The 16346-nt window shown below is 39.1% G+C and overlaps 1 protein-coding gene across 4 annotated transcripts in view; it reads left to right on the forward strand.

The window, feature by feature from the left end:
• LOC148424054 (lysine-specific demethylase 6A-like) overlaps window positions 1-16346 on the forward strand; it is a 49352-nt gene that overhangs the window by 3849 nt on the left and 29157 nt on the right. For 3 of the 4 annotated variants that reach the window (XM_088414320.1, XM_088414321.1, XM_088414322.1), the window contains 4 exons: window positions 4536-4644; window positions 4744-4793; window positions 6768-6826; window positions 10996-11116. In XM_088414320.1, coding sequence (XP_088270446.1) covers window positions 4536-4644; window positions 4744-4793; window positions 6768-6826; window positions 10996-11116 — 339 coding nt within the window. Of the gene's footprint in view, window positions 1-4535; window positions 4645-4743; window positions 4794-6767; window positions 6827-10995; window positions 11117-15645; window positions 15818-16346 lie in introns of those variants that run through there. The other variant, XM_088414323.1, reaches the window with a different exon arrangement.

Here is a 16346-nt window from a genome sequence, read left to right on the forward strand (position 1 = left end):
CCTCAACTTTGAGGCGGATGTGTTAGCCACTGCTCTACCGAGCTTGCATTTTAAAAATTAGATCTTTTTAATACAACACCTTTAAAGGAAGATTGATCTGTCAGCCACATAAGCCGAGTTTTTATGGAGTAAGATCACTGTCAAAAAGACATCTGCATGTTTCACCATTCGTATTCTCAATTTGCATGCAATGCAAAGGTTCAGACCCACGAATCCAAAGGAGAGATTCACGCAAAGATGTGAAGTCGTGTCTCGCGAGAGTCGTACTCATACGAATGGTGAAACACGCATGTCTCGTGAGTGTCGTACTCAAACACGGATACAAATGGTGAAATATGCGTACATCTTTTTGACAGCGAAGGATACAAATAGTGTTACACGCATACATTTTTTTGACAGCGATCGTACACTATCGGTTTTGAGACACAGATGTGCATTTTTTATATCGGCAGTATTCTTATTTACAATCATGAGCGTAATGGGACAAGCTAAAGGGGAACGTCAGGTGGCTATTAGCAGCAAGTACCTGCTACAGCTAACAGCAGCTCATGTTAGCTGGTATTGTTACGACACTATTTTCAATAAAAGTATATTACTAAAACGGATAGGATCATGTAAAAGTTATGGTGTCTCCAGCCATTTCAATGAAGAGTGCACCAGTTATGCTACGTTCTCACCGAACGCGAAATATGGTTTCACTACTCTCAGGTTATTGTGCACCTGTGAGGTTGTTGTACAAAGGTTTAAATTGGCTCGGGAAAAGAGAGCGCCACTGAGAGCTTTCACTTCTTTTCTGGGATGTAGCAGAACCAGTGTTTGCTTCTACAGCACCTTTATTCTTTTTTGCATTGCATGTCCCTCAATTTGCAGAAATAATCGTCTGACGGGAAAAAAAAATCAACATCGTAATCAAGTGGCTGATACTGTGGAAAATACTGTGCTGTTAATTCTGCCCTATTGCTAATATTGGAACAGTAACCACAGTTCAACATTTGTTAAAAAAGGAAGTAAATGCTGAAAATAACAGTTATCCCAGGTTCCTCCTCCATCATTCTTTCAGCCAGGTGAGTGCTCTTGCTTGACATTGTTTTATTGAAAGCTCAGTTGGCCCTGTTGGGTAGTTCTGGCTGTCTACAAAATGGCCGCCATGATTAATTTCTGCCACATTTGAGAAGTTGAACTCTCCGGAAGTTGATTAGCTGTCACAACGCGAAGCCCAACAAAAGTTAAAATGTTTTAACTTGTGACCATGCGAAAAGAGCAGAATTTCATGTTGCTCTTCGTCTTGCCATGTTGTGCAAACTACGTATATTGACTCCAATTCAAAACATGCTTTTTTTCATCTTTTACTTGTGTGGTGGGAAGGCATAATGACAGAACACTGAAAGGTATTTCATTTGACTTGTTTAATGATTGCGGTGTTTTGGCATATACACACAATCATAAACTTGGTAAAACATGGATGCTGCTCAATTTGAGGTATTTATGATAAAATGAACTGTGTCACGAGGAAAAGGAAAAACACACACGGTAACATAGAAAATACCAACAATTGACCCCCCAAAATGAAGGGTATGTCTTATACACAGGTGCATCCTATATTTGGAAAATTACAGATGTATTTGATGATTTGTATTCGCCAGGAGCATTCACTTAGTATTGTGTTGGTTGAATAGCAACTGTGTAATACACAGGTGGATTTTACCTTATGTTACTCAGAGGATGAACATTTGAATTTTCTGTCTGTCACTATATATTTACTAGTAAAATGGCCCCCCGGTTTACGAACCCCCTGTCTTACGTATTTTTCATCTTACGACGTAGACCACAGCGTTTTTTGTCCCCCTCTTACGCAAAAACCTTTCGTCTTACGAACCATCCAACATGCCGGTCACTGTGTCCGCACAGTTTTTTTTCGCTTTGCTGCATCAACAAAAAACAACTTTCTCGCATGTCACGGAAATGCTGATATGCTATTGGTCAATTAAGGCAGTCACATAGATGCCGATATGCTATTGGCCGGCGTCACGTCAATCACAGAAATGCCGATATGCTATTGGCTGAACTCCCTCATCTTGCTTGATGGCACGAGCTGGTCTGTGTGTTGTGAAGACTTTGCAAACTTTTATCTATTAGACAAGGCTTCTAAAATAGCAAGTGGTGGTAAAAGAAGAAGTAAGAGGATGATGACAATAGAAACGAAGCAGGAGATAATAAAAAAAATACGGAGGTGGCGCACGCTTAGTTAACCTTGCTAGTGAGTATGGCCGTAACCCCTCGACAATCGGTACGTTTCTCAAGAACAAGGGAGCTATTTAAGTAAGCAAGTCTTCTAAGGGCATGACTTTCCTTGCCAGGGGACGAACCTCGGTCAACAACAAAATGGAGAGGCTTCTTCTATTATGGATTAAAGAGAAGGAAATCGCCGGTGATATGTTCTCGTTTAAAAATAAGTTCTCATTTAAAAATAAGTTCTCGTTTATACAAAAAAGTCATCGTTTAAGAAAAAAACAATTCTGCGGGTTCATCTCTGCTCCCCTCCGCCTCCACCCACCACCAGCTCAAGTCACGTCGCCCCAAAGGTAAATGTCATTTTTCCTTTGTATATTTATTTTATTTAACTTTACAATAGATTATTACGTAAAAAAATATCCTCCTATAAAAATTACTAATTTTTAATATGTGCATTAAGCCGTGATGTTTTTACCTAAGGTTTTTGCACGTGTTGCATGCATTCACTAATTAACAGGTTTGGATTGCCCGTCATACGGTGATTTCAAGTTACGAGCCTAGCCGCTGAACGGATTAAGTTCATAACACGGGGGCCCACTGTACTGTGATCAGTGGTGGTTCTCAAACTTTTTTTCAACGATGTACCCCCTGTTAAATATTTTTCAGCCAATTACTCAGCAACCTACACGAAGATTTTTTTTGACACCATCCATCCATCCATCCATCCATCCATCCATCCATCCATCCATCCATCCATCCATCCATCCATCCATCCATCCATCCATCCATCCTCATTTTCTAAAGGAAACACACACCCTGAACTGGTTGCAAGCCAATCACAGGGAACACAGTGACCAACAACTGTTTACACACTCAATCACACCCAAGGGCAGTTTAGTGTGTCCAATACACCTCCCATGTATGTTCTTGGAGTGTGGGAGGATGTCAGAGTTCCTTGAGAGAACCCACATGGGCTCGAGGAGAACATGCAAACTCCACACTTTGTTTTCACTTTGGCCAGTTTAATATTTTGAAATGATAGAACGAGATAAAAAGGATAGGTGAATGGGTGCTCTGGAACAGACTCCACTGCGTATTGATGGAGAAGAGGAAATCCAACTCCAATTTGCTTCAACTACAAGAAAAGGCGAGTCGCTGGCCGAAATGCCCACCATGAGGTAGCGTCCTGCGGCGCTTCAAAAAAAGAAAAAAAATTAAAAACACACAGAACACCAACTGAAGGAGATGTACGACTCGGCAATCTGGATCAAAAATCTGCTACATTTGGTGCTCAGTCCGTGTGTTTTCATAGCTTTTTGTCGGAAACAACACGCTGAGAGACGCTGAAATGCCAGCCGAAGGCGTCAGCAAACGCGTCCATCGGCGACTTTGTCCCCTTCCTACTTCTCGTTGTTGAAGCAAACTGACGTTGGATCACGGAACACATGGATCACACGGCATATGCAGCGGGCCTATGTCCGACTAAGGCAGACTTATGTCAGGGATCAGAAATCCCACCATTAAAAATTGGCATCAAAATAGTATAGTAAGTGCTGCTTATAAATAATACACATGTTTACAATTAAACAATATCATAAATACAAATATATAAAGAGGTTTTTTTTACCTTTGAGTAATGTGACGACCTTGTTATGGCTATTTTCCTTAGTGAGTGTAGCCTAGGCTAGGCTAGCTTAGGCTTTTTCGTATTTCTTAATTATCTCCAGCCTCGTTTCCGTACTAATCATCTCCTTAATTCTCTTAACATCACTAGGAATCTTGGGACCCATGGCTAACAAATTAAAGTTTGAATTAAGCACTAAAATGTACAATAAATACGATACTGAAAGCACTCTCACACGAAATCAAGTCTTTAGGCAGCCATCTCTGTGACCTCGTAGGGAGCGGTGACGCTGACCAGTGACGTGACATAAGCAGTGCCACTTGAAGTGACATATCAGCGCGTTGCCCCGAGTAGACACGCGCGAATACTGACCGCCATGTTTAAGAAGAAATAGCGAAAAAAATGGTGTGATGTGTCTGTGTGTGTGTATGTGCCTATCGCTTTCTTTTCCCACCTCGTAGCATATATGGCACATATTAATTATGTGCGCGTTGCCCCGAGTAGACACGCGCGAATACTGACCGCCATGTTTAAGAAGAAATAGCGAAAAAAATGGTGTGATGTGTCTGTGTGTGTGTATGTGCCTATCGCTTTCTTTTCCCACCTCGTAGCATATATGGCACATATTAATTATAGTTGAATACAGAAACACAAATAGTTTTACTTTTCCCCTATCCAGGCTGTTAGCTGCTATAACGCCATCATCCTGAAAGCAGATGGGAAAGGGGATCCTGACATTTTCTGTCAACTGGGCCATTTCCATCTCCTGTTGGAGGACTATCCAAAAGGTTTTCTTTTTGTTTACAATATTCAAATCCCAATCATACTTTTGACAACTTGCTCTCATTTTCCATTGACTAAATTTGTTTCCATCTCGCTATTCTCAGCATTATCTGCATACCAGCGGTACTTCAGTTTACAGCCAGATTACTGGAAGGTGAGTTTACAGAAGATGTTGCTTGATATGTTAAGTAAACGAGTGTTTTTTTTTCTTTCTTGAAGATAATTTTAAATCAATAACAAAATTGTGAATAAATTCTCTGAAGATTTCAATAAGGTGAGCAATGTCATCTTTGTGCTTTATGTGTTATCGCCAGGGTCTAAACCAGGTGTGGTAATTCCAGTACTCGAGGGCCGGTGTCCTGAACACACTGAGGCATTAACAAATCAGAAGTTTTCAAAGACATAGTCACCCTCTGATTGGCTGTGGTCTAGTCAGTCAATGCATTTTAAAATGCAAGTACTGTCAGATGGTGCTCCAACCATTAACGATGAAAGGGCTGGTCAAAAATTGGATTTGATTCATAAGGTATTAATAATTTCCAGGTCAATTTATTGATAAAAATATCAAGCTACCAAAATGTGCACTAGTTTTTAAACGAGTTTTAAGTTAAATCAATCATTCAAATATAGGTACATTTCAGATTTGGATACCTTGTTGAATATCCTTTCCACAATGCCCTTTTTGGGGACATTGGCCCAGTAGTTCCTGAAGTATACTGTGACGTCACTGACCCGACCTGGCGGCCATATTGTTGGGCAAACAAACACTTCCGGGGTCAGTGAGTAAAAGCAGAGGAGATCGCACAAAAGGTATTCCGAAAGCTACTTCGGAATACCTGTTGTTAGACACAATGAATGCGAACGCACGAAGGAACTCATTGAGCGGAGACGATACACATGGAATGCAAGGATAAATAGAACGGATTTCCAACCGACAAAATACACAAATGTGTTCTGACTATTTTGTTTAAGTTGAATATTACTGTAAGATTGCTAAAATAATACATTTTACCGTTATGTGATTTTAATGTTATGCTAATTTCTATCTTACAAGTCTGTTAAATGCTAGATTCAACGGCGAAATCCCCCGTGTATTATTTGCTTCTTTTAAAGCATTATAAATACATAGAGATGATACTTAGGAATGGCAATTTAATATATTGGCATTCGTCTATTTGTGTTTTACAAACTATACATCTGGTTTTAAAGACAGCAATTTTTGCATACAAACACATGTATGTTTCGTTGTTTGTTGTGTATGTTTGCACAGCCATGACACGTTCTCATGCATGTTTCACCATACAAATTCAATATCTTATAATTAATACTGCCAGTAGATCTCCATCTTATAACTTAAGTGTCCAGGGAGGGTTATCATGATATCCTGTCAGGCTTACGTTCGCATTGATAAGAATTCGATCATTGACGGAGAGATGCTGGATATCTTTTGGCCATCCACACACAAAATAGTTGTAGGACTCAAGTGATTTGTAGGCTTCCATGGCTTTTAATGAGTATGCACTTGCAGTGTTCACTAAACAATGGTCGATATCGGGATACGTGATATTCGGCAAATTTTCAGAGTCATTTGAAAAGTTTTCATTCGCTTTTTGCAGATCGATTTTGGTTGTCAAACAAAGTTTCGACTCGCTCCAGGAACTCTTGATCTAAACTTTCCGCATACATCTTTTTACAGAAGTAACCTTAGAGTTAGTCGTGTCTGACATTTTCAAAAACTTGACGATGTAAACTAGTAAAAGGTTGACCCACAAAATGGCGCTGACTCGCGAGATCGTGGCTGATACTCTCTATAGGGATTCAAAGGAAGTTGGCCACACCCCTTTTTTTTTACCAAATTCAGTGGACTGTAGCTCCCCAAACCCTTTGCTGACTAAGGTAAAATTCTACATTTGGTGTTGTTACCTTACCCCCAAACTATGCTTCGAATAAAGGACTCTTTGATGCAATTCTGTTAAAAATGGGGCTACACCTTAGATTTGTGCTAGTGCACCTAGGAAAAATGTTTGATGTTTGAATGCCAAAAGTTTGTTTATAGAACTGTATCAGAGAAGGCATTTATTAATGCGACATGCTAATGGAATGAACATTGTGTTTTCATCCCCCCCAGAATGCTGCCTTTCTATATGGGCTTGGCTTGGTCTACTTCCATTACAATGCATTTCAATGGTAAGTGTCAATTACCTACTACTTTTTCTGTGCAAATGTGTGAACTAACCTCATACTTTGGACAGTGGAATTTTGGATATGCCAAGACTATTCAAATCGTGGAACTCTAATTAATAATACAAACATGGAATGATTTAAGGATAGTTACCAACTCATGGAAAGCACCATGGATAGTGAAATCATCATAAACCCCAAACCTGCATTGACAACTCGGCACTAGTAGAGGTTTAACTGCTGCAACAGTATTTATGAGCAGTGTGATCCTGGTTTGTGCTGTATAGCTTTGGTTGGAACTATATTTGTTTCTAGTGAACAGCTTCAAAGCTAGGTGGAGATTTATTTTTGCTAATTACACGGCCTTTGAAAAGTCATCTGGCTGTTGTGAGTCAATCGGGCATTTTCCGCCTGGAGTTGAACTCTAATGCATTCGAGCAGACACTGTTGTATATGTTTTATTTTTATTGGCAGCGTGAATAATGAGCGCTATTTTTAGTGGGTTCATTTGCGGTTGAGTATTATTTCAGGATGGTTTTGTGTTTGTGTTGGAACAAAAAGAAGAAAATATGATGAAAATATAAGATACAATACCAACTTTAAAATATAAAATGGTTTTGATGTCTAAAATGGTTACTAATTGAATTGAGTAACAATTTTCTAACTTTGTGGACCTTTTATTTTGGCAAGTTAATCCTACGGACCTGAACCAATCATTTTTTATTAAACAATAATCTTACTATTAACATTACGTGAACTTAACATTATTGTTATTATTAACCTTACAGTAATGGTTAATGTATCAATGGCATTTCTCCTGTTTGATTCTGAAATGTTTGACTGCGTTTGAACATATCACAGGTCTAATTCTCAGGCTCGGTGCGAGCCCAGACTTGTGCCGAATCATACAATGACAGTACAACTTTTTTCTTTTTTAGCGTCCTTAATCAGTGATTGAATATGATTATCTAATGGCAGTAGGCCTGAGAAATATATCAATGTAGTATTTATTTAGATTTTTAATAATTCAAGGTTTTGTAATGGACGATTTTAAAAATAATAAAATCAATATTTTCCTAATATTTACATAAGGAAGGACATATGAGAATATCAGGTAGAGGGCGATCACAGAAGCAGCAGCTTTGCACTTTGCTGAAGATCATGCACTCATATGCACATACATTGGAACATTGGGCTGAATTTTCACATGCAGCAGAAGAAGTGGACAGGCTGTTGTTCCTTTAATCTAAAAAAAAAGGGGGGGGGGCGCAACAAGCACACATCTCAGGTCTTTCATACATTGCCTTTATATTGTCATTGTATAGCTGGTACACAACAAAATTGGTAGCACCTTTTCTATATAGATTTGTTTTGTATCTTAAGTGATACAAGTTGGAATGTTTAACAAAGTTGAAAAAAATGTTTAATCTCATGCAATGTTCTCTTATGCTACATTTGTTTACAGATGTATTTTATGCAAGGCAGACATCTTGTGTCTCAAATTCCAAGCAGGAGCTATGCCTGTTAAATGCTTGCTAAAATAAAAGCAAAACTTCAACATTTTAATTTATTTTCTTAAAAAAAATGCATGAAAGGGCGTAAAATGGTAAAAAGATCAGAAATCGTAGATTTCATTTTTTGGCAACGTGGTGGAATATTGGTGGAATGCTGGGCCCCTTCACTCCCTGCTCCATTTTGTGTCCTTGAATAGGCTATGGGCTATTGTTGCATCTTGTTGTTCTGTAAAAACTGAGGCAACTGCTTGTTATTGCAGTAAATGCTTTGACTGTAACAGCAGCAATGTCAGCTGTGTTTGCATGTTTGGTTTGTGTGAATTTGAGGAGGGAATATCAGATTAAGAGATATTCAACTGTCACATTTTGTAAATGTGAAATTCATACTGTGCTATGACTGACCAGTCTCAAAAAGCCGTAGCTTTATGCTATAGCTTGAAATGTAACCCTAACCTTCGTTCTTCTTTTAGTTACAGTCTTGTCTCATACTTGGTGACACTGCTGAGCTGTATTCTCTTCTGGCTTTTTCAGCGTGGGAGGAGAGGGTGATAGCAGGGAATAGCGATGGAGGAGTGGGAGGGGTCACTGAAGAGAGGAGGTGGAGGGAATGAGAGCAATGAGTTCAAGTGTGCGTGCGTGTATGAAAGCTGCCTGAGAGAGGTTTTGAGCAAACATGCCGTTGTTATTGTTGTTACAGCGACAAATGTGCGAGAGGTTTGTCTGGATGTACTACTACATGTTTATGTTAGGGTTAGAAATACAAATACAAACGATCCTCATTTTATTTGGTGGAATACCTTAGGTTCTTGATGGTCGTTTTCAAATCCAGACATCAGGGTTTGATTGTTAATCCTGATGACCATGTCAAAGTGTCAATGTCTTAATTTTAGCAAAACAAGTCTTCCTCTGACTTAATGTGGTTACACATATCACGGCTGTCCAATTAAAACACATGGTGTGTGTCATTAAAACAACAAAATTACGCTTTTTTTAGACGCATTAATTCATCATATATGAATAGCACACTGCTGCGGTTATGAGAGGAGGGGGTGGGGTCGGAACGAGACAATTGCGAGGCAATTTGCATGTGCTCATGGAGGCAAATGCTGAAACTAAAGTTGCAACACTAAAACGGTTTGAAGTTTCAATGCTTTGATTTTGACACAGTTGAATGTAAATTCATCGAGAAGCCCTCAAATTTATCATCACTATCTGACATGCCAGCTCCTATTTAAATCCCGGACCTCTCCTTTCTGCTCGTCATTTGCTCAAACATCTTCATTACGTTTCCACGGGTATTCATCCAATTTGTTTGAAATGGAGTTCTTTGGATATGCTTTGCTGATGATCTTACTCAAGACGTTCTTCACCCAAGTGACGACTCTGGTGATTAGAGCGCGGAAGGTTGCCCGTTGCTGTTTCTCTCTCCACCTTCCGACATCCATGCCGGCTTGTTCAAGCGCACGTCCAAAGGCTGAAGGAGACCAATCAAGACGTCCTTTCCATTTCATAATCCGTCAAAGTCCGCCGAAAAAATGATCCGCGCAGCCTCATTGTTGACAACAAAGAGGCAATAAGGTGGCGCCTGACGAGTGCATTTGAAAGTGCAAGAACACACAAAAACGCATGAATACTATATCGAATTGGAAGTATTTCCAATCATTTTAAGACTCCTAAATGACATATTACTTATTTTACATTCGAATTAATGTTATTCAGACACAAATGTGTGGAGAAATTTGGTCTGTTATGAGTTTGCCGGTATAAGCAGACCCCCCCCCCCCCCCCCCCCCCCCCCCCTCTATGGGGGTTGAAAACGAGGGGGGAAAACACTCGACTTATACATGGACAAATATGGTAATTATATGATTGTTGTGATCATTTTTTTTGTGCAATGCGAGCAGATGAAATTTTCACCGATGCATGCTGTAAAGATGGAAACCTTTCCGGTCACAGTGGTGCACCCATGAAAAAAATTGAAGGATGCGTAGGCCTGTCACACCTAAATTATTGTAGAGGAAACACTGCCTCTTAATGAGAGAATGAAATGATTGATGGGATGGAATTCAAACTTTACCAGCGCTCTCTAAACCATGTAAAATTTAACAAACACACGTTTTGGTGGTGCTTTTTAGACAGCCTGTTGTCCTTCAGCTAGCGCTTCTAGCGGATCTGTTGTTATAATAATATTGGTTTATAAATCTATTGATGTTTGACTCTCTTGCCAGTACTGACGCAACAATCACATCTAGCACATTTGAACTACAAGCTAGCTTCAACTGCGTCTCCAGTGGAACAAGTGACATGCTTTCTCTAAACTGCGTCAGAAAATGGGCAGAAATGTTACTCATTGATTTCCAAAATAAAAGCAGACGTTTGCAAATTAATTTGTTTTTAACTTCAAAGATAAGTTTGCCTTTATGAAAGGCCACAAAAATCTAACACTATTATTTACTGTCAAAATGCCGAAATTCAACTGTCTGAGCTATTACTTGATTGTTGAAATATTTGCCACTTAAATTTATAATTGATTAGATATTGATTAATCTATCAGTTGTTTTACACCTAGCATATCTCTTAAGAACCAGGCTGTGTGAGAGTATGTTTATGCAACTTGTTTTCCAGTTCATGATGAGCTCACAGTTTTGTTTTTTTTTGCAGGGCAATCAAGGCATTCCAGGAGGTGCTTTACATTGACCCCAGTTTTTCACGTTCTAAAGAAATCCACCTGCGACTGGGACTCATGTTTAAAGTCAACACAGACCACGAGTCCAGCCTAAAGGTACAGCCACTCTGGTTTTCAGATTTTGCAATCCTTGCTGCAAAGAACCAACATCAATTGTTACACTTTGGTTTATTCAATTCTGATCATATGATAAAAACATGACGGCTATAAGTGCCTGGAGAGAACCGATGCAGGCTTGTTGCAAACATGCAAACACACAGTAAGGAGCGAGGTAGATTTGAATTCCGGTCCTTGAACTGTGAGGCGGACGTGCTAATCACGGGGTTTGGAACAGTGCTTTATATGTTTTTCAAAATAAACTTTGGTCACTGCTAGGAATTTACATCTGACCAAGTCTGTCAAAACTGCTAAGTCTTTTCCATCTCTGTTGCCGCTAAGCAGTCCATTGTCATTTTGCTGGAAATTGCAGTTTCAAAATATGTGGGGAAAAACTGCTGCCCAAGTGAAAAATATTAATATTTCTCAGTACATTTATGACAAACAAGATATGAAAATAAACTTTTTCAACTGAGCAGCTAAAGTGAGAATATGGGGACAGCATGAAACGTGTGCCAGTTTGTTCATCTTTGAGCATATCGGCAGCATTATCAATCACAATTGTAACATTATTTACTACAGTGCATACATTATTTTAATTCCTTTACAATGCATGTGAGTAATATGTGTGTATGAATTAATTTGGGGTTTGCATACATTTTTTTGCATTTTGTTTAGTTGTTTTTTTTAATTTTGTGAACAAGCTGAAGATTTATGTTGTGTTCATTACGGGCCATTTGCTTTATGTTCCGTAAGAATATATGTACTTTGTTAGGTTATTTAATTCACGTGCGCGTGCAAGTGAGCGAGGATAGTCAAGGTGTCATTAGATTCCCCCCCCAAAACATTGCCCAATATATCACAACACGTTTTTGCTGTATCACAATATACCACAATACAAGAGGAGAAACACATGATGCTCCAATTACTTTAGAATAATATGCGTGCCAACATATTGGTTGGAGGAAAAGCGTGGTAACACATTGACTCCTAGGCAGCTTTTCAGAAACACCTTCAAACAAGCAGGCAACAATAAGAGTCATTTCTGCATCTCCATTGGTTAGATCAAGTGCGAGAGCTACCAAAATAACACAGGATATTTGTATGTACATCGCGGTCGATATGAAGACATTTGTGACGATGAAAGGCAGTGGATTTCAGAAGCTAATTCACCCCCTCAAGCCACGGTAACTTAAGCCGCACACACTGTAGTTCCAACTAGACATAGGACGATAATCGTAATGGCAACATACGGCGATTTTGAGAGTTATGGTTATTTAAAACAAAAAAGTCAAAACCAGTATTTTTTTGTTTTGTTTTTAACCGCCTCCCGTGTCGTCGTGCCTTAACGGGCAATTGCAGACATCTGTGGGAACCTCATACTCATTCACACAGCCAATCATGTCCAACATGGCTAACATGTTTATGATACTTTCATTGAGCGTTTTATGTAACATCATTACAATGTGGAGATGCTTGAATTTCTAATAAAGAACATGACCGTTAAAGATTAGACAAATGTTCGTGGCTTTTTGTCATGCCCAGACGTAAAATCACTATTGTAGTTACTATTTGTGTTAATGTTTATTTATTTAATGTTTGGTGCTTTAAACATTTTATTTTTGTTTTGTTCATGTTCAAATATGAAAGAACACAGCTGCAATTTTTCTTGAAGCAGCATGTGAAAAGGAATATTTTGTGCACGTTCAACTGTTCTAAGAGATCTCAGCTGCCTCATTTGTAATTGCAGCAGCATTTGGAATAAAACTTTAGATTAATTGCAGCCTTCTCAATAAAAAGTTATCCTTTTGAAATCGGAAAAAATATGTTACCAGTTCTTTATTATGCATGTATGTATATATGTGTATAAACTATACAAGGAAATGGTGCATAACATTGTCTGGGCAAATGCCTTGGTTGCACTTAGTGAGCTTGGCATGTGCTACATGTCCTCGCTCAGCCTGGGTGCAGCACTTCCTCTTGAGCTCTGGCTCATTCCCAGCATCACACACACACATGTACGCATACACCCACACAGGTGAGCACACACACACACACACACACACACACACACACACACACACACACACACACACACACACATGCTCTCTATGTGACTGGTCCATTCAATCAGCATATGGGATGAAGTACTTTGGATCAAACAAGAAAACAGGAAAAGAATGCACTTTATGATTTTTGGGCAAAGAAAGCGCAGGAATATATTTTAAGAACAAATACTGTAAAGTTTGTTACTGGTTCTGCTAAATCAAATTCAAAGATGTCACGTTACTGCAATCTGTGGAAGCGTTAACCCGACTGGATTATGATGGTGTAATTGTTGCCTGATGACCTCACTGTACTGTACTGAGCTGACCTCTTCATTGACTGCCAAATTAGCCATTGGCGAGAAAAGTGTTTGTGTGTACCTTTTACAGTACAACCTCCAAAGTTAAGCAACATGTACATAAAGCTTGCAGTATTTGGAGATAGTGGAACTATTTCAGGGCTTTTCAATATTAAAGAAGTGAAATCAATGCACATCACTAGATATCATGAGCAGATGGACATATTACATTTTTTTTACCGATTCATCATTTACAATCCGTCAGTACTGTGGCTCCTCTACCATCTCCTTTGGACCATTTATTTAGGAAGTTGACCCAAACTGTATTTTCCTGTTTGTTGCTTCAGCAGCCAAATATTATTGACACTTCCATCGGCACCCATTTCCATTGGCACTACCTCTACTGGTAGTACCTTTTAAGGAACCCTTAGTTATAATAATAATAATAATAATAATACCACCATTTTATTATGACTAAATGGGTAAATGGACTTGTATAGCACTTTTCTACCTTTGGTACTCAAAGCGCTTTACACTAACTAGTCATTTGTCTACATACTGATGATGCAACATCAAGAGCAACTGGGGTGTTCAGTGTCGCTCACATGGTTGGCAGATCGAACCCACACCCTCTCAGCTGTGAAATGACCACTCTACCATTGAGCCATATGATAAAAGTTCTGACATTTGATTAATTTTCAAATAAAGTCCAATTGGGCTTTCAAATCATACGATCATCACTTAATTCAAACATCCATCCAGACAAAATTTAAAAAAAAGCCTGTTTCCTAAAACAAACTTCATGTGATCTTAAGTTGTCTGCTACATACACAATACCTTTGCTAAAAGCCCATCGGTGATTGACTCAAAAAAAAAACACAACAAAAAAACAAAAACATTTTACTCTTTTGTGTATCTTTGGTATTTATTTTGATTATAAATACAAGATTGATTTCATCGTAGGATTGCCATGAACATGCTATAGTGTCCCAATTTCTCTGCACTGAATGTACCATGCTGCTATGCTAATGTGTGTTTATATATGTGTGTTTTATATGTATGTTTGTTTTAACATTGTTGTGGTCAAAGCACTTTTGCCCAAGACAAATTTCCCCCTGGGGACAAAAAGTTAATCTTATCATATCTCAATTTTAAACATTACTTTGTCCTTTAGGCCTGTACAATGAAAATGTTCAGCGAAATTGTGTACTCATGAATTTCCCTTCATGTAACCATGACTGTGAAGTGCAGAGGAAACAGTGACATCCCGACCATAATCAGCAATCACTTTGAGGTGAAAGTAAATCTTAAAAGTGTTGCTCGCTGTATAACTGTACAGACACTTAGCTTCAAAGTTGAACCTGCAGTATTCTTATACGTCAGTACTCACTGGGTGTTCTTTTGTTAGCTTGTTGCCTAGCTTGACTGATTTATACTCCCATACTCTCAAGTATAAGACAGATATTACATTTCTCAGGAATTTGTAGGATTTATTTGGGTGACAGCTGATGATTACAATGATAGATGAAAATGCTGGATAAAATATTACGCCGCCAGGTTTAGTCTGTCATTTCTTAAAGGTTTCTCAACATTCAGCGGTTTATTAGCAAAATAGGTGTTTCATCATTGAACACACCTCTGTAAATATTTCATGCGTGCTTAGGGTTTTAAGCAATTTTGCTGTAATTTACCTAGATGTGCTAAAGCAAGAATTCCCAGAGTAAATTCACTGATGCATTTAAACATGAAAGGCCATGTCAGCTGCATCCAAAATGTGCCATTGTTATATTTTGCTTCTGGAATGGTGATAAAATTCAGGTTTTAGTCTCAGGATATTTAATAGTCCCTTCCGCACAGCTGGGTGTGTGTGTGTAAATTTACGTGCGTTATGTCTTGTGGGTTTACATTTTTAGTTGTGGTAGTGACATTTTATATTTAGAATGTGATGCATGAGGTACTTCATAGAAAAATATGTTGTTAAAGAGTAATTTACCTGAAAAAAGACAAGGTAAAATTGAGATCACTGGAGGGAGTGCTGCTGTTTTGAGGTGTTATTGTGTGGCAGCGCGTTCTCTCTCTGCACCGACCACTGCAGCCGTCTGCTGAATAGTAATTGCTGACACCAGAGTAGATGAGAAGAGGAGGAGGGAGCAAAGGGAAGTAAGACAGCAGTGAGCAAAAGAGAAAGTGAGAGAGAGAGAGAGGAAAAAGATATGAGGAGGGAGGTGGAATGTCAAGCTAACAGTCTGTGCCGCATTGTCAGCCAAAGTGTGAAGGAGGAGGAAGGTGAAGACAGGAGGGAGCTGCAAGAGGATGCATGAGGGCTTCCAGGAGGCTGACGAGCCGCCGTAACATAGGTAACACTTTGTGCATGTCTGATTGTGACAAATGAGATTCTGTGTCTCTTAAAAGGCTCTTTATTTAAAGCTGGTGCGTGTGTGTGCATATCTGTGCACGTGCTAGGCGCCGCCGGCCCTCATGCATTCTGGCAAATGGTGATTGTCTATTTGGCCATCCCTGTCTCCTGAAACATTGTAGGGCCTTACAGTTGAATATTTTTTTTAGTTTTTCTATATCTGCAATTCAGAGTATAAATGTGTATCTGTTGTGTCGATGACAAGCTATGCTCATGCCTCCAACTGACCCAGATACAGCATCGCATTTGCATTGTCTCTTTAATGCAGGGGTGGGCAGCCTAAGGCATGTGGGCCAATGCAATTCTAAAAACATCAAGAAGCGATTAGCAGTAATAAACAGTCTCTTGTGCCCCCACACCCAAGTTGGCCAGGTGAAATTTTCATGGTTAATTACCAAACTTTGGCACCATTCTACTCTCGTGAGCTATGGGTAAAACTCAACCGTCTGTCTTTTATACTTGTTTAGAAG

This window comes from Hippichthys cyanospilos, chromosome 5 (genome assembly GCF_059441005.1).
Source record: "Hippichthys cyanospilos isolate Australia breed blue-spotted pipefish chromosome 5, RoL_Hcya_1.0, whole genome shotgun sequence".
Lineage (NCBI taxonomy): Eukaryota > Metazoa > Chordata > Actinopteri > Syngnathiformes > Syngnathidae > Hippichthys > Hippichthys cyanospilos.